The sequence below is a fragment of the Lepisosteus platostomus genome, chromosome 19 (assembly GCF_059453375.1).
Source record: "Lepisosteus platostomus isolate fLepPlt1 chromosome 19, fLepPlt1.hap1, whole genome shotgun sequence".
In the NCBI taxonomy this organism is placed as follows: domain Eukaryota; kingdom Metazoa; phylum Chordata; class Actinopteri; order Semionotiformes; family Lepisosteidae; genus Lepisosteus; species Lepisosteus platostomus.
Genome location: NC_142629.1, coordinates 1593128 through 1612646, shown reverse-complemented (window position 1 = coordinate 1612646; position 19519 = coordinate 1593128). Strand labels below are relative to the sequence as shown.

At 44.8% G+C, this 19519-nt stretch overlaps 2 protein-coding genes across 17 annotated transcripts in view; one reads left to right on the top strand and one right to left on the bottom strand.

Moving 5' to 3' along the window:
* Positions 1 to 1184: 1184 nt before the first annotated feature.
* luc7l (LUC7-like (S. cerevisiae)) lies at positions 1185 to 14240 on the bottom strand. Of its 6 annotated transcripts, XM_088612253.1 has the most exons (12): positions 13981 to 14240; positions 12838 to 12908; positions 11150 to 11244; positions 10147 to 10245; positions 8722 to 8832; positions 8084 to 8227; positions 7532 to 7708; positions 6820 to 6908; positions 5536 to 5592; positions 4046 to 4075; positions 3639 to 3800; positions 1185 to 3155 (listed from the first exon to the last, which is right to left on the bottom strand). In XM_088612253.1, exons 1-12 carry the CDS (start codon positions 14238 to 14240, stop codon positions 3002 to 3004), a joined length of 1449 nt encoding a protein of 482 aa, XP_088468379.1. In that variant the 3' UTR covers positions 1185 to 3001. The 6 variants fall into 6 exon arrangements, with proteins under 6 accessions (XP_088468379.1, XP_088468380.1, XP_088468381.1 ...); XM_088612254.1 differs by lacking the exon at positions 4046 to 4075; XM_088612255.1 differs by lacking the exon at positions 5536 to 5592.
* fam234a (family with sequence similarity 234 member A) overlaps positions 13263 to 19519 on the top strand; it is a 21240-nt gene continuing 14983 nt past the window's right edge. For 2 of the 11 annotated variants that reach the window (XM_088612249.1, XM_088612244.1), the window contains exon 1: positions 13263 to 13372. The gene's annotated coding sequence lies outside the window, so the exon portion shown is untranslated. The other 9 variants (XM_088612250.1, XM_088612242.1, XM_088612245.1 and 6 more) reach the window with 6 other exon arrangements.

The following is a 19519-nucleotide window of genomic DNA, read 5'->3' as shown; positions in this document are numbered from 1 at the left end:
TTAGAAATACAAGTTTAAACAGATCCTCCAATCTTAACTGGAAACAAAGGGTCTATTAAGAAACACACTCGCAGTAGGAGCCACTGTCTGGTAAATTTCTCAGGTTGTGGAACGCTAAAAACAGTCTTCAGCATGTCAGACTAACAGGTGACAAAATCTACTGAGGTTTTAAAATCCACATTATCCACTTAAACTACATATTACACATAACCGTTAGGTGGGTAAATTAATCAGATGTACCAAGTTAACATTTTTAGGTGCTGTAAAGGCATTTAGAAACTCAAGATCAAAACTCTGAACAGGACACAAAGAAAAAAATAATTTACTGTCTTTGCCTCCTCGGACTCATGCTAAAATGCAAGATAAAATTACCAGGGATGGTTCAGGGAGGGATAAAGGACTCTTCTTGAAATGTCAACTTGGGTAACGGAGGACAAGCCAGCTGCCCGAGATCACAGTACATTGAAGTGGGGGCTGAATTAAGGAGAGTACTGTGTCCCATAGACAGCCAAAAGGTTAAGATTCAGATGTTGATTGGCATCATTTAATTTCACACTGATCTGTGCATTGTGAAGTGTTAAGTTTGCTCTTAAAGTCTTCAATAATTAAAGGCTAATGAAGGAAAAGGAACTGTTGTTACCACATGAAAAGCATTAGGTAATATCTCTAAAGGACACCTAAAGGCTGGATTTTAATCCAGAAATAATTGATTTATTTGAAGTGCTTTTAGGAACGTCGGCTATTTAATTTTTTTTACAGATAATGACCAAGGTTTGAGAGCATTTTTTAAATTTCCCTTAATTTTTTCCTTACGTTTTCACAGTCCTGAAATTCCTTAACTTGCACCTCTGTTCAGTTCCCATAACGTGAGCCACTCTTGGGACTACATCCGTTTTACGGTTTTCGTGCTTTCTTCAGACCTCAAGGGAGTTCTGCCTTGCCGAGAATAATTTACATTGCGGGGCTAACCGGCAGCCTGACACCACATTCCACTGCAGGAAAGCATTAACAGTTAACACGAGGGACCTCAAACGGGTAGTCTAACAATTTCTCCAAACCAAAGCACTGAGTCAACCCACATGGATCAAGCAGGGACATGCAAACGCCCTTCAAGTATACGAATCTTTCAAACTTGATTCCAAACAAAGGGAAAAGAGTTTATTAAATAAAATAAGTCACGTAACTTTGGAAACAGATTGAGATTTTATTGTGAAATGAGGCACAAAGGAATTAAGTCCAGGAAATGTTGCAAAATTCCTTAGGCATTATTTACAGCAAATCATTTGAGCAAAAAAAAAACTTTGAAGCCACCAATCAGAAGGAGGGAGTGACAATGAACATTTAAACATTTTTGCAATTTCCAAGAAAACCTCAAAATGGCTTGCCTTGATATGCCAATGTTCGCTTAATGCCGAAGTAGCCGGAATCGAAGCCCAGCTGCACCCTTCACTGCAGAAAAACAGATTCTCTGCTGGGTCTGACATGTGCTCCCTGGCTAAACATGTAAATAAATTTAAAAACAGAACAGACATCTTTAAAAAAAGACATTAGTCTCCATTCAAAAGAAGATTGTGCACTGTTAACTCACACTTAACACCATCCATATGCTAATTTGGCAGACCTTAGGAGCACAATACTCCTAAAGCTGCTAAATTAGCCACAGGGAGTATTAATCTTATGCAAATGTGTATTACGAGCATCCACATATCTACCGGTTTATAAGTAAAAAGTCAGCAGTAACCAGCTAGACCTAACAGGAACCCAGTAATTCCATGAGGGCTTAAGAAACAGAGAATGAGAGAAAACCACTGGATACATCTGTAAACTGAATATGTAAAAAAACTACAATGCATTGCAGTGTCTAACTTATTATAGGAGGGATAAACATTCAATGGAAACTGCTGAAGCCGAGTAATATTTTTCTGTAAACTTGTAGGATCATAAAATTGGTTGTTTTAGCGAAAGTCCCCATCGCTGAACTATGTACATTTTCCAAGTGCCGTCCCCTTTAAAGTATAGCTCTTTTGTAACCACCATAAAAATCTAGACCCCAAGCTACACTGTAAACACAGCAAGGAAAGTTAAAAAATCTCTTGCATGAAGTGGGATGGACTGCAGACTTGGACATACTGTTCTCAACCGTACTGCATTTCCAGTATTTATTTTGTTTGCCTTTGTTTACCAGGGGCTGTAGTTGTGAAATAAGCCCCAATGTACAGGAAACAGAACTCGCATTTCAACAGTCTGAAAAGCTCCCCAGCACGGTCACTTCCCCGAACCGCTGTAGACTTCATAGTGAACCAATTCATTAATTAAAACAACACCACCACAATACCCTGCAATGGTGTTCTGAAGCTGGTTAAGTTAATTTTAGGATGATACCATTAACATTAAATAATTATACGATTCAAACTGCTACATAATGCTTTCTGAACCTCAGTAGAGCAAAGCAATACCGTACTATTCCGTAGCTTAAAAACTTCCACACTGGGGTTTGGGGTTTCAAAGTGAACTATTCCCAATGTACACTGTGCTAACTGATGCTTAAAATATAGTTGTATAAAGAGAACCAAACTTATAAAGCCGGATGTTTACACGAAGATTGATACAGCTAATGTTTCTAAACACTGCAGTGTTGTTTATACTCCGACATAACATTAGGCAACTTTAATCCAAAATTCCAAAAACCGGACTATATTCTGGCTATTTTGCATTAAATTCCAGAGCTCCCACCCTGAAAATGACATGCCCCCTTGCAAATAACAGATGGAAAACTGCACAAAACAAACTGAGAAGACTCAGGACCGTCTACCTAAAAAAAAACAAAAACCTCACAAAAATACAATTTCCTTTAAAAAAATGCTATATACCCTAGAGAAGCAATAATATCCAGCAGTATTTAATGGGTATGTTAAACTAGGACAGAAAGAGGAGAAAAGGGGTTCTCTTTGAGGGAACGAATGTACAGTGTAACACGGAATAACAGAGGCTCCATATCCCGTCAGATCTCTCCGGCTTCCCGTTCCTCGGACCTCCGGGAGTCCGATCTTCCATTCATGCTCTCCTGCCTCCGCTCAGAGGAGCTCTTCTCCTTCCGGTCCCGGTCCCGATCCCGCGACCTGTCCCGAGAGGAGCGGTCCCGATCCCTGGAGGACCTGGCGGGTCAGAGCGGGGTTTAAGAAAACGATTCCAACAAAGACTGGCCTGTTTTTAAAACACCTTTGTTGAAGTCCCGAAAGAGGGAGGGGCAGAACAAAAGCAACAAAACGGGTGGTGACGAAATACTTCTAAAAATAATCAGCCAGGTTATTCAACTGGTTATTCAACTGGATCAGAAATTCCAAGGAAGAAATTCTACACTTCTCTGAAAAAGCACGGAGAGAATCATTAATGATATAATCAGGGCTGGTACCTGACGAGAAAACAACACTGGGCGATAAAATTACATCGATGCCGGACAAACGTTGAGACTGGCTCATCGTTTGGATCATCCCTTTTCTGAAAGCCGGCATCGCTGCGCGGCGGACGCAGGCCTTCCCACGACTCCCGGGGGGAAAGGCGCCAGACAGGCAGTTAGCACGCCGAGGTGCTCCCGTGCGTCCCGAGGGGCCTAAGGCCGGGAAGGTGAAAGCCCTCACTTGTGCTTGGCGGCCCTCTCCCGGCTGCGGCGGTGGCCCCGGCTGCGCGAGCGGCTCCGGTGCCTGCGCCTCCTGTCGCGGTCCCGGGACCGGGAGCGGGACCTCTTCCTCTCCCGGGAGGACGAGCGGGAGCGGCGCCTCCGGCGTTCCCGGGAGCGGGACCTGCGGGGCACAAGGCAGACAGGGAAGCATGGTGCAGCCGTGGTCACGGCCGCGCGGAGCTCGGAGCAGACGGGGCGACTCATCCTACCCTGCCCTCAGCAGGGAGCAAGGAACCCTGGTTGCAACCAGCTAGTGACAGTACTCAGGCTCGAACCCCCCCCCCCCCAATGTGTGGAGCAACTCTGTTCAATCCCAGAGACCCCCTGCACAGGCCAAGAGTTACAGGAAGCGATGCCGATACCCACCTTCGGTGCTCCCTGCTCCGTGACCTGGTCCTGCAAACAAGCAGAACAGCTACATTAACGGAGGGCACAAACAGCCCAAAAGACCAGTCACCTCGCGCATTTGTTCACCAAATGCACTCGTGGGAGATGCAAATATTTAATTTAAAAAAAAACAAGTGACGGCTACCTTCAGGAGGTCAATTGTAGCTACACTTGTTTCAGTTTTCTTTGAATATCAACTCCCTGCCTGTCTGAACAATACCATTTTTTTTTACTGTGAACTTACACGGCAGAAAACTCCGCGGTGTCATTTTGTTTGCGTAACTATGTGTTATCCCTGCAGTGAGAGAGACACTCATGACCTTTAGAAATCCAATTAGGTGGGTGTCCCGGGGGGCACTACGGTCAGGAGTTCAAGCCTGAGTAATATCGCTAGCCGTCTGCAACCGGGCTTCCTTGTGCGCTGCTGAGGGCAGGGTAGGATGAGTCAACCTGTCTGCTCCGAGCTCCGCGCAACAGTGACCGCCGCGAAATCTCGGGCAATCACAGCCATGTAGTGCAGTCAGTGAGGTCAACACCCGTCCTCCAGTCAAGAGCTGAACTGCGGGCACAGGTCTGCCGTATCTGCGACCCCTTAAACATGAGCAAACGCAAAGGCGGAGGGATCGGAGGAGCCTGCTTCTGTGCAGTTGTAGAGATCGAAGCCGCTTGCCAAGACATGAAAACCAACTGGCGGTTCCTAATCGGAACAGTACCAACTCCTTACATTTAGACAGCGCTTTTCTGGACCCTCCACCCAAAGCGCTTTACAGTCCATGGGGACTCCCCTCCACCCACCTGGATAAGACAACGGCAGCCAGAGTGCACCAGTACGCTCACCACACACCAGTTATCATTGGGGAGGACTGCAGAGTGATGAAGCCAGTTCAGAGATGGGGATTATTAGGAGGCCATGACACCAGGGTTACACCCCTACTCTTTTCAAGGAAGCCCTGGGATTTTTAATGACCAGAGTGTCAAGATCTGAGTTTTACATCTCATCCAAAGGATGGCACCTTTATTATATTATAGTGTCCCCATCGCTATACTGGGGCATTAGGACCCAAACAGACTGCAGGGTGAGCTCCCCCTGCTGGTCCCACTAACACCTCTTCCAGCAGCAGCCTCAGCTTTCCCGGGAGGTCTCTCATCCAGGTACTAGCCAGGCTTACACACCTGCTGAGCTCCAGTGGGCTGCCAGCTGTGCGTTGCAAGGTGATAAAGCTGGATAAAGTTTAAAAAACTTCAGAAAACCCTGCTGCCTGGATACCTCAATGAGAGCAACAAAGGTCACTCATGAAGGCAAAGGGTGGTAAGCCCCTCTACAGCCCTCTTGAGAATCGGATCAACAGATGTGTTTAGTAGCTTTCCATACCTAGCTACACTTCAGAGGTGTGCACTGCCTGAAGGCCATGTCCTACCTTACCATGCATCTAACAGGAGACGTACAAGAGTAAGAGAGAGTTAGTTACCCTGAGGCAGTTCCCCTAGGCAGTTCTCCTGGGGCATCAGTCAGTGAAGAATCCCCTCTGAAGAGGAGAGTGTAAAAAACAGTTACAATTTAACTGGCGTAAAGGGGCGAGCGCACAAGAGAGACCCCGACACGAAAAAGCCTGCCGGCACAATGACTGCAACAAGTTCCTTTGCTTGCTAGCTGATAAAACATGGAAATGACTTCGCTTGATTATGGCCAATGGCTCATGCATTTGTAAAGCAGTAGACATCTTCACTGTGTTATAATTTTTTTTTTTTATTTGACAACGAACAAGTGTTTAACATTACAGCTTTCAAAAAGCATAACTTGGAGCCAGCCAAGGGGCCGACTGGAGGTCTCTGGACCCTTTCCAGGATGCATTAAGCTTATCTTCAGTTGCGCCATCACCGTTATGCTCCATTTCGAACAGCCTGCGTTTGATGAGGCCCTGAAGCGAGCTAACTGCAGGCCGGCTCCCTCCCGCTCACCCGCTGGCTGACCGTAGAGAGGCCGGCAATTTCTGCCATTTGCATGAGCAGGCAGCTAACAAGTGAAAAGCAGCTCACCCATCTGGAAATGACCATTCCTGGTGCTGCCTTCAGTTCTCTAAAAAGGAAAAGTTCACCAGCCCAGGAAGGTCCTTCCATCTCCCTGAGCCGAGCCCGAGACAGCTCTCTACACTCCAAACGTCAAGGTGGACCAAAAGTGCGACCCCCCTTTAAATTAAGCAGGATTTCTCCTTGCGCTTTTTCTACACTTGCTTATGCTGCGCACATATAACCCCAATAAATCCTATAAATTGAGCCATCTATTCATACTATCCTGAAGTGGTGCGCGGGCTGACTCACACCCGCAGGCAGACGGCGCGTGTTCGTTTCTCACAACCGCGGGCGGCGCGGATAAAAAAAAAAAAAAAGCCGACCTGCGCATCACTACTTCCCCGTCTGTTCGAAATAGATGCTCTTTGCTTTTAAAGTTCACCTTCTGTTCACTGCCACAGCCTTACTGCATCTAGACTTGCAAATGAATTCAGAAGATGCAAGAGCTTAAAAAACTCCTCCACATTAAAAGTGCAGCAGAAAGTAACAATCTAAGGGTATTTCATGGGTTTCGGCAGTTCTCCAAGGGAATCAACCAGTCCTGATACAGGGGAGGTGGAAGCAGCAGAGGGTCCCCCTGTTTGCCAGGTATTAACTACAAAGAGACCCAAGGCTGTGTGTACAGCAGACCCTGCCCACTTACAGGGTCTCTCCAGACCCATCTGAGCGCCAGTCAGACCCACCTTTTCCTCATTCTCTCCTCCCTCTCTCGTTCTTCTCTCCTCTTCAGACGCTCCTGGTTTCTTTTTTCTTGCTTCTCTGCCACGGTTTTCTAGGGGGCAAAAAAAACCCAAATCTCAGTAGGTTGCAAAGAAAGATCAGTGAGGCATGGACTACAACTTGCCTACAAAAAAACTATTTGTGTGGGGAAAAAGCTACTTAGATGTGCCTCCGAATACAAAAAAAAGCTTTCAAATACTGTTAACAAAACCTCCCAGGATATCAGTGCATTCTAATGCTTCAGCTCACAGACTGGTCTTTGTTACCTTTCTTACCGAGTGGTGCCGTGGCTCTGTGGCTCAGGATCTGCGCCTGTGACCGGAAGGCTGCTGATTCGTATCCACTGGCTGTCAGAGGAATCCTACTCTGTTGGGGCCCTGAGCAAGGCCCCTAACCCCAACTGCTCCAGGGGCGCCGTATAAATGTCTGACCCTACGCTCTGACACCAAGCTTCTCTCCCTGTCTGTGTGTCTCATGGAGAGCAAGCTGGGGTATGCGAAAAGACAAAAACCTAATGCAAGAAATTGTATATGGCCAATAAAGTGATCTGATCTTAGTTAACACAGAACTGCACTTCTAAATGAAAGCTCCTTCCTTATGTTGTAATGGTTCGACAAACTGTCAGGACCCAGGGCATGGGGCACTGTGTAGTGGGTAACCACGCTCGAGCCCCACCTTCAGCTGCTCCAGCTTCTCGCGGATCTGGATGAAGCCCAAGTGCAGTTTGCCCCCGAAGTGGTCAGCCAGGCGCCGGTCGTTATCGTGGAGGCCGAGGTAGGCGGAGCAAACCTCGCACACGCGCAGCTTCTGCTGCTGGAAACTGGAGGCGGGCATGGAGTTCCTGTACTCCTCCTGCGAGAGGAACACCACCAGGATGTGTGAGCACTTCAACCTCTTGGGCAATCTTGCACACAACACGCATTCAGCTTTGACAACCAGATTCATACATGATCATACACGATCAGGACTTACTACATCACTGATGCTCAGTCATGGATAAGAGCACACCTAAGAAGTATCCGAAGTTCAATCTTAATGCACGCCAACTCAAAATTACTTTTGAGCAGATTTCCCTGATTAATATAAGGAATATAAGAATTCCTTTAGTGCAACTTGGCAGCATTTTAAACTTCTCAAACAAAGAATCTGCAAAAATGTATAGCAGCCTGAATGATATCACAGTTGACTTAAGCTCAGCTCTGGCACGGGCCGGTGGAGTGCTCTTACCTCTGCTTCACGCTTCCTGCTCCTGACCTTCTCCACCTCCTGCAGGACCTTCTGCGCCTCGTCCACGTTGCCCTCTGCCCCCAGCTGCTCCGCCTTGGCTAGCAGCTTCCCGATCTCCTCATTCAGCTCATGCACCTTCTCGGCCTGAGAACAAGAAGACAGCTGTCTCAATACATGGCCTGTTAACAACAGACGTGCTGATCGTGATGCAGTGTCAAGATGCATTGGCAGCACTTGGCCCTGTTGAGCAAAGGCAATGTAAATGGTACTAGACGCTTTTCTGGACACTCCACTCAAAGTGCTTTACAGGTAATGGGGATCCCCTCCACCACCACCAATGTGCAGCACCACCTGGATGATGCGACGGCAGCCATAGTGCGCCAGAACGCTCACCACACATCAGCTATCAGAGGGGAGGAGAGCAGAGTGATGAAGCCAATTCATAGATGGGGATTATTAGGAGGCCATGATTGGTAAGGGCCAGGGGGAACTTTGGCCAGGATGCCGGGGTTACACCCCTTCTCTTTTCAAGAAAAGCCCTGGGATTTCTAATGACCAGAGTGACAAGACCTCAGTTTAATGTCTCATCCGAAATGAGGCTGTCGTTAGCAGTTCAAATGCTCATTAAGCCCCCTCACCTTAGCCGCAACCTCCGCGCTGATTTCCTCCTGTGTTTCAGCCAGCCGCTTCTTTGCGAGCTCTGTTCTTCGGTCACAGTCGGCGATGAAAGACTCCAGGTGGTCTACAGCCTAAAAACAGACGCAGAAATGGAAGCACTGTTTCACAATCTTAGGTATGATTTTAAAACCCCCGCAATTCCTGAATGACTGTACTTATTGCACAGAATCAAGCATTTTACAACTGGAAAAAAAATCCCCCTAGCTGTCATAATACTGTTTATAAAGAAATGTGAATAACCAGGGGATTTACGGTTTTTAGTTTCACACACAAGAATTATAAGTGACTTAAACTGTAAAAAAAACAAACTTACTGGCACAAAAAACTGAACCATATTCAATTGTCACCATTAATAAACTACACATCACATTCAACAATACTGTCTGAGAAAGTCCACAGCTTCTTTACAATCACATTTCAAATTATCATAGTGCAAACTCAAGATGGGGGAAGATAAAATTTAATTACCAACTATTATTTAAGAAATATCAGAATATACAATTATGTTTCTCCCATCAAAGATTATTAGACGACATGAGTAAAAAAAATGACAAATCTCATTTACTCACACAACGAGAGGGATCAAATACTCACCCTTATACAATCAACAATGACCACATTCCCTCTTCCTTTGTATACGAATTTAAATTTAGGGCTCTTCCTTTTCGGATTTTTATCCCGACTTTACCTGTTACAATTACGTTGATATGAGATTGCGGCATAATTAGTAGACTTCTAATTTTTCCTACAGTCAGGTGCTTCATGTAATACTTTCAAGTCTACAAAAAAAAATCATGACTTGAGCTCTCGGTAAGGAAGTAATCGAAGAAGTCAAAAAAGTGTTTAGGCTTAATGTCTCAGTCTTACCAGGAGTCAGGGAAAACAATGGATCACAGATAACTGATCCAGTAAGATGATTTTGTGGGTTGAGCTTTTTTTCCCCCCTATTGGCCATCGACCGTTTTTGGAATCTCCAATTCCCTTTACACATCTTTTTCTGATGGAGCCCATGCCTGTGCTCACACGAGCAGAACGAGGAAGTGCAAACAGGTGTCTCACACCTGCCCCACACATCAAGCCATTCACCTTTATGAAGGCGACAGGTAATGCTGAGGCATACAGGTGGTTCAGCGCCAACTGGAGGAGAGGGCCGCCCCTCAGCAGCCGTGCCACAAGCCTGCAGGGGTCCAGAGAGTTACAGGGGACCCCAGAAAGTCACAGAGAACACCCCCAAGCTTGCCCTCAGCCACACTGAGCCAACTGTGCACCGCCTCCTGCCTAAACCGGGTCACACTAGGACAGCGACGCGTCGGTCGTGTTCTAGACTAAATATGCCGTCACGCCAAAAGTGCAGGTTTGACGAATTCCTGAAAAACCCAACTTACATCCAGTTCGAAGAAAAGGTCTCGGTCCTTGGAGGCGATCTCGTAATCCGCCCTGAGGGCCAGGTCGTGGATCTTTGAGCACTCCCCCAGATCCATGCGCTGTGAAGAGAACACGACACTAAACCCAAGGAATACACTCCCACAGTGCTATCCTGAACAATAAGATGTTACTTGACCACAACAACCAAGTCCGATCATACAGGATTGATCAAAGATGCAGGCCGCCAATGATGTTGTTTAAGGAAGAGCTTTGTGCTTGAAAGACACTGATCTTTGCTATTTCCTGTATGCACCAAACCATTATTGTGTTCCTTCTGCGGTTTATTTTGCGTTCATCGAGTCTTTCTTCCCTTCTTCTTCACGTGAAGTGGCAAATGTTTTAGGGCCACAGTATTAGTATTAGTCTCCGTCATTTGACTAACATATCTCAAGCATTCACAGCCCATTTTCCATCTCTCTGCGATTGCATACTATTCGTTATTGATGGTTTCTTTTACTCACGCAAAAAATACACATTAGCTAAAGGAATCGCAAGCCTCTACAACAATTTTAAAATGCTTTGTCCATTACTTCTTTTTTAAAATCAACCTAGACTTTATATAAGTACTTGATATTTTCAGACCAAGGCATGACACTGTGAGATCTGAGAGCTGTGCAATTATGTACCATCTCAGGTGCTGGCTGTTAATTATCTTGTATTGTGTACTACTGCATTACCACAAACAGTATTTCAGAATGGATTCTTGTGTACAATTTTTTTTGGTGCTCACTCATTTGTTTGGCCAGGCCACCTGCCTGGTCTGCATACAACTGAGTACAGCTGATTTACCATGAGAATTTCCTAAAATATATTTTAACAAATTGATTTTATCATGAAAGGCAATACAGCAGAGCAATGTTGTCACGTTTAAATTCACCCCTTTACAAATGCTGGTGTTATGTCTGCGATGCAGCCCCAAATCCAAGGGTTTCTGTATTTAAAATCCAGACCATCGTTACTTACCGTGCCAGCAAGGATGTCATGAGGACAGCAGTTCAGCAGGTGGCTTTTGCAGACGCGTTCGTCTGTGAATTTCACCCTCTGTCGAGTTTCGTCACCTGAAACAGGTTGTAGGAAAAAAAAAGAACAAGTCAGAAATGGTCATAGCTCGAACACAGCTTAACATATAGAGAGGATCCAGTGGCAAAAGATTATAGTTACACTTTTTCTTTTAGGACACTGTGTTAAATTCTATTTTCAGGTGAAATTCACTCAATTTTACGGCAATAAAACTTAACAATAAAAATAAAACTTACGGCAGAAGACATCAGGTAACACCGATGGTGTTCATTATGATTTGCATAAAATCTGGGGATGGCGATCAGGGCATCCTAACAGCTTACAGAACCAATTTGCTGGAGTGTTAAATCTCCACGTATGTTTGAACAAATTAGTTAGCAGCAGGAAGGCATTTTCTAAGGAGCTTACAGCTGTAAACTCCACTTGACCTTCCTTTGACAATGACATGAGCATGTTTTTGGGGTGCAAGTGGGGAGAGTAGTGGGCAGATCTTAAATTCAGGCACATTACGGTACATACAGAACACAGGTTTTATAACTTGCTGCAGAGATCACACGGGACCTAAAACAACCGATGGATCCACAAACTAATAGACCTCAGGCTCCACAAGCAACAGTGTCGGGGAGATTGTAACACTGTAGACTTGTAGCTTTCAAATCTGGAGTTTATTGTGCAAATGTTTCAGAGAAAAATAACCAAATACTGAAGTGGGATATAAAAGATGGATCTTTCCCAGTAACAGCTGAGACACCAGCATCAGATTAGATTAGATCCAAAAATGTTAAGCACAGTGGGGATGCCGTGTTGAGCCATGTAGTGTCAACCCATTTGAGTTGATATCCCTTAATCTACTGTACATTGGCATCCAGAATGCTGGTTTGATATCAGGGGCATCATTAGAGAAGTGAAGGAGGTGATTCATGGAATGAAAACAATGCATCCTGGTGCTTGATCACTCTGCAGGAGTCAGCCAGTGACTATCCTGGGCACATGGCTGCAAGCTAGGTTTGCCTATGGACTAAGAGCCTCTATCACCCAGGTTGAACTCAGCTGAAACACCGCAAGAGCTGTTAAATTGGCATGGTGTGCGATTCCAAGAGTCTGGACTTTTTGCAAAAAGGCCTGAACTGGGTGCATTTTACTCGGGGAGCGCTTAACAGATGCGACTCAGTAAAAGGTTAAACAAAAAAAAGGAGGTTAGTTAATACACACTGCGAGCTTCCTCATATACTGTACCCATCTGCATCTTCAAGACCTCAGCTGCAGAATTTTATACCCGCTGTTGAAAAGTATAAAAGGGAAAATCTTTCTTGCCCACACCTGTAGTAAGGAAGTCAGGGGAATGATACACAAAGTACAAAGTGTCAGTTGGTATGTGGCACATTCAGACAGCTCTGCTGTTCTATGACACATGTTGTGCAACTAGTAACACTATACTGCATATACTATTCCATGACTTGCAAGCAACCAGACGAACTCTGTTTATATGCTGCAATAATCCTGAGGTTGGCATTTAACGTTCCTTTTAAATTTACGTTATTAATTTCTTTGACTTAAAAAAAAAGATATTTCTGTAAAGCAAACATGTCTTTCGATATTCATAACAGCTTTAAAAATTATTTGTGACTCACGGCTCGATGAACATGAGGCTTTTCTGCAACTCCCTTGCAGATTGATGTAGGCTGGCAAAGATACACTGAACCTTTATAAATAAAATAAAGGGGCCACAATTGTTCAGTTTGTATGAAACATAGGTATGGGAAGCAATTCAAATTCAGCTTAATTACACATACACACACAGTCTCACTTCACACAAGCAGCACTCATTAAACTGAGGAATGTCAGAACCAACGAGCACGTAAACTTGGTTACCCAGATGTGCTGCTCAACTGACTTTCCACGGTATTACACAAGTAGTTTGCCTTATAATTTTGCGGTCAAGCTCCTTAACTCCTTAAAAAAAGAAAAACGCAGCAGCACCACCAACTACGCATTAACACGTCATCACGTGGTGCTATGAATGAGATGTAATTCTGTTTTCTACCATCCCGCTGCGTTGTCAACAGTCCCTTCTTAACCAAGAAAGAGCGACGTGAAGGAAACTGGCGCTACACAGCTCAACCACGCCAAAAAGCCAAGACTGCACAGCCCTTTACGTCCTTGCAGGTGCGCAGGTTAAACACCGCTGCGAACAGCGGAAAGCAAAAACGCTTAGTCTTTAAAGCGAGGAAGCTCTGCTCCGTCATGACGATTCGCTTTTCAACAGCGAATCAAAACCGAAAACGCCTCTGGCCCTTAGCAGGTACTGAGCCGCCATTGCTGTCTGAGACGGCACCGTTGTGTCCAGCAGGCCACAGACTGCAATCGACATTTGTAAATAAGGTGGGAATACATCGCGTTTGTTTACTAAATAGCGCTTTCAAGGCGACCTTCCATGTTTTACGTTTCGTTCTGTTCCCTTTAAAATAATTACCGGAGCGCCGTGACATGTCTTATCGTCTCTCTCAAGACAGAAGGCGCCACTTGAGGCCCGTAAATCAGGCCTGGCCTAGAGAGCGCTACCGCCCAGCACACCGCGGCGAAACCCGGATAAACAGTACGAAACCCCCCCACCAGATACGACTGACAAAAATCACGATACGACTTCCTATGCGGGGGGGAGGAAATGAAAAAAAGAGTAACGTCGGCCTACCAGACAAGGCATTCGTCCGTCCCCTTGGCGGAACACAGGGAGAGACGGCGCGTCCATAATGAAACTGAGCCCCGATACTCACCGTCCCTTGCTGTTCCCATCAGCTGGTCCAGCAAAGCTCTCATCTGAGCCTGGGCCGACATGGCGGTCGCTTATTTGTGTCTTTAACCCCTTATCTAGCCGCACTGTACATAAATCTGCAGCTTCGCTGTTTTTAAAAGAAAACCAGCTTCCTTTTTCCTTGCTCGTCTTCCCGTCTCTCCTCCCTCTCGCAAGCCTGCAGACCCGTGAGAGGCTGGGAGGACGTGACGCGTCCAGAGCGGAAGGCCGCGTCCAATGCATGCCGGGAGTTGCAGTTCCCGAGGTCCCTGCTTGCGAAATGAAATCGCATTTTTACTGGCACAAGTTGGGCAGGTACAGAATGTTTTTTTTTACAAAACGAAACGAAGGGTCCATTGCACACAGATTTCCCCTCAAAGTAAATGTCGTGTAACTACAGATAAAGCTCGATTTGTTTAGCTACAAAAAACCTTTCGCTGGCCCTCGAAAATGAAAGGCAAAGCGGTGTTGTAATTTAAATAAACGACATCTGTTTCTAAACAAACGCAGAGCCGGTGACGTTGGAGGTGATCAGCGTCATGGAAACTTCGGAAACCTGCGATCAGCACAAAATATAGATCATCCCCAAGCGCTTTGCAATAAGAGAGCGCAGTATCCACCCGAGCGATGCGCAGTGGACAGACAACACGCCTGATCAGGTGAAGGTGACAGAAGTGGTTTCGGTTAAATTAAGGGGTGGCAAGGTACCAAGCCTGTTCAGATCAGGAGCGGAATGTAGGCTAAATTTACCCGGAGGTTAACACCCCGTTCTGTCCAGGGTGCTGAGGGGACTGAAGATGAGAATTTGAAGCCGCAAATGTAAACGTCCCGATATCACGGCTCTTCTCTGAGGCGCGCCGATGAAACGCGCAAAGGCTCCGCTAAACTTGGCGGCATCAGATCTTTCACTTTTCTAAAACAATTATCCTTCGTTGTAGGGGTGGTCCGGTGGTTTGCACGGCTGTCTGGCAGCGCTGGGTCCCTGGGGTTAGTCACCGCGGTGCTGTCAGTGTGCAGTTTGCATGCTCTCCCTGCGCGCGCCAGGATTCCCCCCCCACAGTGGAAAGACCACTGGCTAGCTTCTTTTTTTTTTAAAAAAAATATGTTTTATTTAAACACCAGAAATACAAAAAGAAAAGGAGACAGAATATTAAAATAGGTACAGAAATAGACACTTCACAGCCAGGGGAATTCACGACTGTAAAAACTAAAAATGATACTTTTTACATATTCCCATTGCATGTCTTGCCTTTTGATTCTTTAAATTTCTAATAGCATTTAAATAAAAAAAGGAATTCAACTTTAAAAGCATGAATAGAGGGAGCAGTGTTAGACCATTTACTTTTGTGGATGAAGAATTTAGCCAAAACAATTAACAGATTAATAATAAAAACACATCCTTTATCCAAATCAGATCTAACAGAATATAAAATAACATCAAAATCTTTCAATTTAACATTTACCTTAACATGTTTAACGAAAACATTTTGCAAATCTATCCAAAACAGTTTTGTAGATATGCAGTCAACAAGCAAATGTTGCAAAGATTCCTTCTCATTATTACAAAACACACAGAAGACATCCTGTTCGTGTTTAAATCTAGAAAGTGTCGTTTTAACAGGATAAGATCTATGAACGATCTTATAGGAAATTCTTTAACTTTATCTGTAAGACAGTATCTAGGCTGGCTTGTTTCTGGGGACAGTGGCCCCGAGAGTGACTGTGTCTACCTGTGTCCAGTCATGGGCGCCTGTATCCCGTCCAGGATGTGTCCTGCTCTGCGCCTGTTGCTTGCTGGGATAGGCTCCGGCCCTTTGCTAGATAGAGAGGTTAGTTAGGTACAGTAGGAAATGAGTTATGGAAGATGAGGTAACGCAGGCCTGTAAACTACATCACCCAGGGTACCCCGGGACCGCACCCATGGGCGGGGCTTGAACCTGTAGAAATAAGGCTGTGTTGTTTATCCAGCTGGGTTTGTGTCAGGCAGCCTGGAAACGTCTGCGGGGATCGGAGCCTTTTAACAGTAAGAATCTGTTATTTACGCGTTGAGTCGGTTTAAGTTCCGTTTGTTTATCGCGTTCATCGATTGCGAGCTCGTAGCCTTCCGTCGTCTTGTTACCGGTTGCCTTTTTAACTTGTCCTTTCATAATCCGCTGAACAGTAGTTGTAAACGTGTGATTCCTTAGATAACTAGATGTCTAACCAGCTCGGGGTAGGATTGTACACACCGATTTAAAATCCGCTAATATGTCTTTGCTGTCTACGGAAACCACGCGGGTTTTATTTTTATTTTTTTGCACGCTTAGCTGCAATATTTTTTTTTTTCATGGCTACTCCGACATCGGAGTCCGGATGCGTGTACAGTTAATCTAAGACAGGAATCACATGCTGAACTTGATCCTTAAATAGCTCGGAACAGAAAACCTGTTTCACACGATTAGTCATTCGAAAGGCTGTGATTGCTCCTCATAAACCTAAAGGAATTCGTTAAAAAACGAACTCATCGGGAACTCTGGTCACACTGTAGGTTTTAAATATGACTTTACGCCCGACAAGAAGTTTATTTTTTTCGCTGGAAACAAAGTTTCTTCAGAAAGGCTTCTTAAATTGTAACGATACCTGTCAAGTCAAGCGCGCCCCTATTATTACGCTATTTCTAACGAATAAGACGATAAGTTATAGGTCTAGCTCCTTTTTTGAGTCCTTAGATCACGGCTTTTTTGGATAAGTTTGAATTAAAGTACCCTAGAGAAGTGAGTTCTGGCTTCTGACTTTTTTCATGTTCGATCAATGAAAACACCTGGTATAATGTTATATAATTAAAAAAAATAATAGGTATCCAGATTGAAACCTGCTTTTACACGACTGCTTAAACACAGACAAGCTAGAACTAATTGAGATTTCAAAAAGTAAGGACTTTCAGTTTGATGCCTTGCTATGTAAAAACAATAAAACCGTATGGACCCCCATTTCCACCTCCTGCTAGTTCGATGCACTGTTACAATGAACACGACTTGCATCATTGACTGATGAAATACCGAACCAAGCACAGCATTAATAAAATCACATGCACATATATATTTAAACTCCCCTCCGCTCAGCTGCTTTGGAGTCGTGGTAGCTCAGATGGCAAGGGCGAACCGAGGCCAGCTGTTCCAGAACGGTTCGGAACAGGTCAGCGCCACAGAGATTCAGGGACGGCGGGTCGCCTGGAGAGTGTTGTTTTGCAGAAGCGGGCAATGAAGGGGTAGTTCGCTGTCTTGTCTTGCTCCATGACAAGTGCATTGCTGTTAACAGGAGTGTCTGGGGACGTAACCTATTGAGTGTCTCGCAGCAAAGTAAAGCTTAACGTGAAAATTACTGTAGAATAACCAGGGGGGTTGCTTCTGAAAGCGTTCAATACGCAACCTAGTTTACCGTGGACTTAAAATTACTATTAGTCGCCATTCTTATGCTTGGTTCCGCAACGTTTGCAAATTGTGTTGATTTATTTCTGACTGGATAAGTGACGCTCCGATCGGTCAGCGCACACGTCTGTTAGAAACCGATGCAAAACCGGTGCCGTCTGACAGTCCTATCGTGGTTTACAGAATGGGCCGCACGCCAAGTTCTGACACTTCCGCGAAGGTTGATCCCTAGAAAGGAGAAGTGGACTTGACCGGGGTCAGAAAGGCGTTGATAACGACCTGCTTTTCGTTGCTCCTATGTTATAAAAAGGTTATAGTGCTATGGCACGCCAGTGTATAGACAGTTTAATATTTATCTGCAGCTTGAATGATTTTTGTAACATTCTCGCCGTCTACTTTGGGAACTGAATCTATAAAAGATGTATATAGTTCGTTTACTTGCCATACATTGGACTGCACATATCTGTGTGAAGCAGGATATAATCTAGTGTTACACAAAATGTGTGTTTTAATTCTCCACTACAGCTCTTATGATGGAATTAAAATCAGGCACAAGCATAGACAGGTCGAAATATTTATTAACAAGAAAAGGAAGTACAAGAATATAGCACACGCCTCATACAGATATTTATGATCTGTGGGGTTCCAGAGTCCTATTTACTGCTGACCTAGAGAATTCCTGAATTCAGCTTCTCTGAATACACCACGAAAAACCAGGGCAGGCTGACTAGACAGAACCCACATCCTAAGAAAAATGTTTCTAATCCAGGAGTAAATCGCCCTGTATAAAAAAGACAGGTGCTCAGTAATGAATGAGAGCCAAAATAGGGGAGAACGTTTTTAGCCAGCGGATTCCACAACTTAGGAAATCGGAACTTTCTAAAATAAATAAGACCACAAGCGCTCTTACAATAATGCTCGAGTTGCCTAGATGGATTAGAAAAAGGATTTCTCCCATGGCTCAGCTCCGGAAGAGGAAGAGGAGGATGGCTCCTTCTTTGTTGACTCTTATCTCTTTCTTCATCTTCTCATTTTCTTCCCCTGTGTTTATGCTGTGATCAGTTCTCATGGAGGCTGTCTTCATGACCTCAAAGGGAATGGACCATCACTACTGAATGTTCATTCTGCAGTATGACAGCTTGAATGATTTACAGTTAATTAGCGTAAATCACTTTATCTTTGATTTTCAGGGTCTCTCTCCTCGTTTGCTTGGTACCTGGCCCAAGGACAGCTGGGTAGATGCTGTCAGATGATAGCCATTGTTCTAAACCTTCTGGGTAAGACCATCGAGTCTTACTGGTATGTAAAGATGTTTCCAACTTTCGGTGGAATTCAGCTGACTTCTGCCCTGATCACAACGATATACAAAAAATAGTGCTTAAAATAAAGGCTGCTCTTTGATTGTAGGAAGGGTGATTTAACTTCAGGGCGTCTGTTAGGAATATTTCAAGTATTCTCTCAGCACCTAAAGGTTGATATTTAACTACATTATCCATTAGCTGCCTAGGTCCTGTACTGTAGGTGTGAGTAATGTATTCCCCTGTGATAGGAAACTTGCTGTCGCCAGGAGATTTTACAAGGCAATGACCCGTGTGTGCTGCTTCCTTGTGACTCTGGAGAGGAAGCTGAGGGCACCAGTATGAGTCTCGGGCACTGAGGCCGGCGCATGGAAACAGTCACTCAGGCTAATTCAAGGCAATGACTATTCAGCGCCCACTCTCGCCTTCCGTGTTTTCTGCAGTGTCTACAGGGGGGCGACTTGTGAATCCCAAGTGGAAAGCAACCCTCAGGCACATCGTTCGCAGAGACAGACTGTGGGGAAGAATACAAACTGTAGTACCTATCATTACAGCCTCCACAAGCTGAATACTTCCACATGCCATTTGTACTGGTACTGTAGCGCTTTCCTGAGGTGGGTTAAAAAATTGGTTATGACCAGGGAGACTAAAGTACTAGCTGAGAATAATTGTTGATTTTAGAGCAGAGGTTGGTTGAAATGAAGGGTATTTGTTCTTTACAGGTGATTTCTGTTGGCTCAGTAAGCAAAGCTTTATGTAGATACTGTACGAGATGTGATATCGATGTTACTTTCACAGTGGTTTCAGTCTCTGAAGT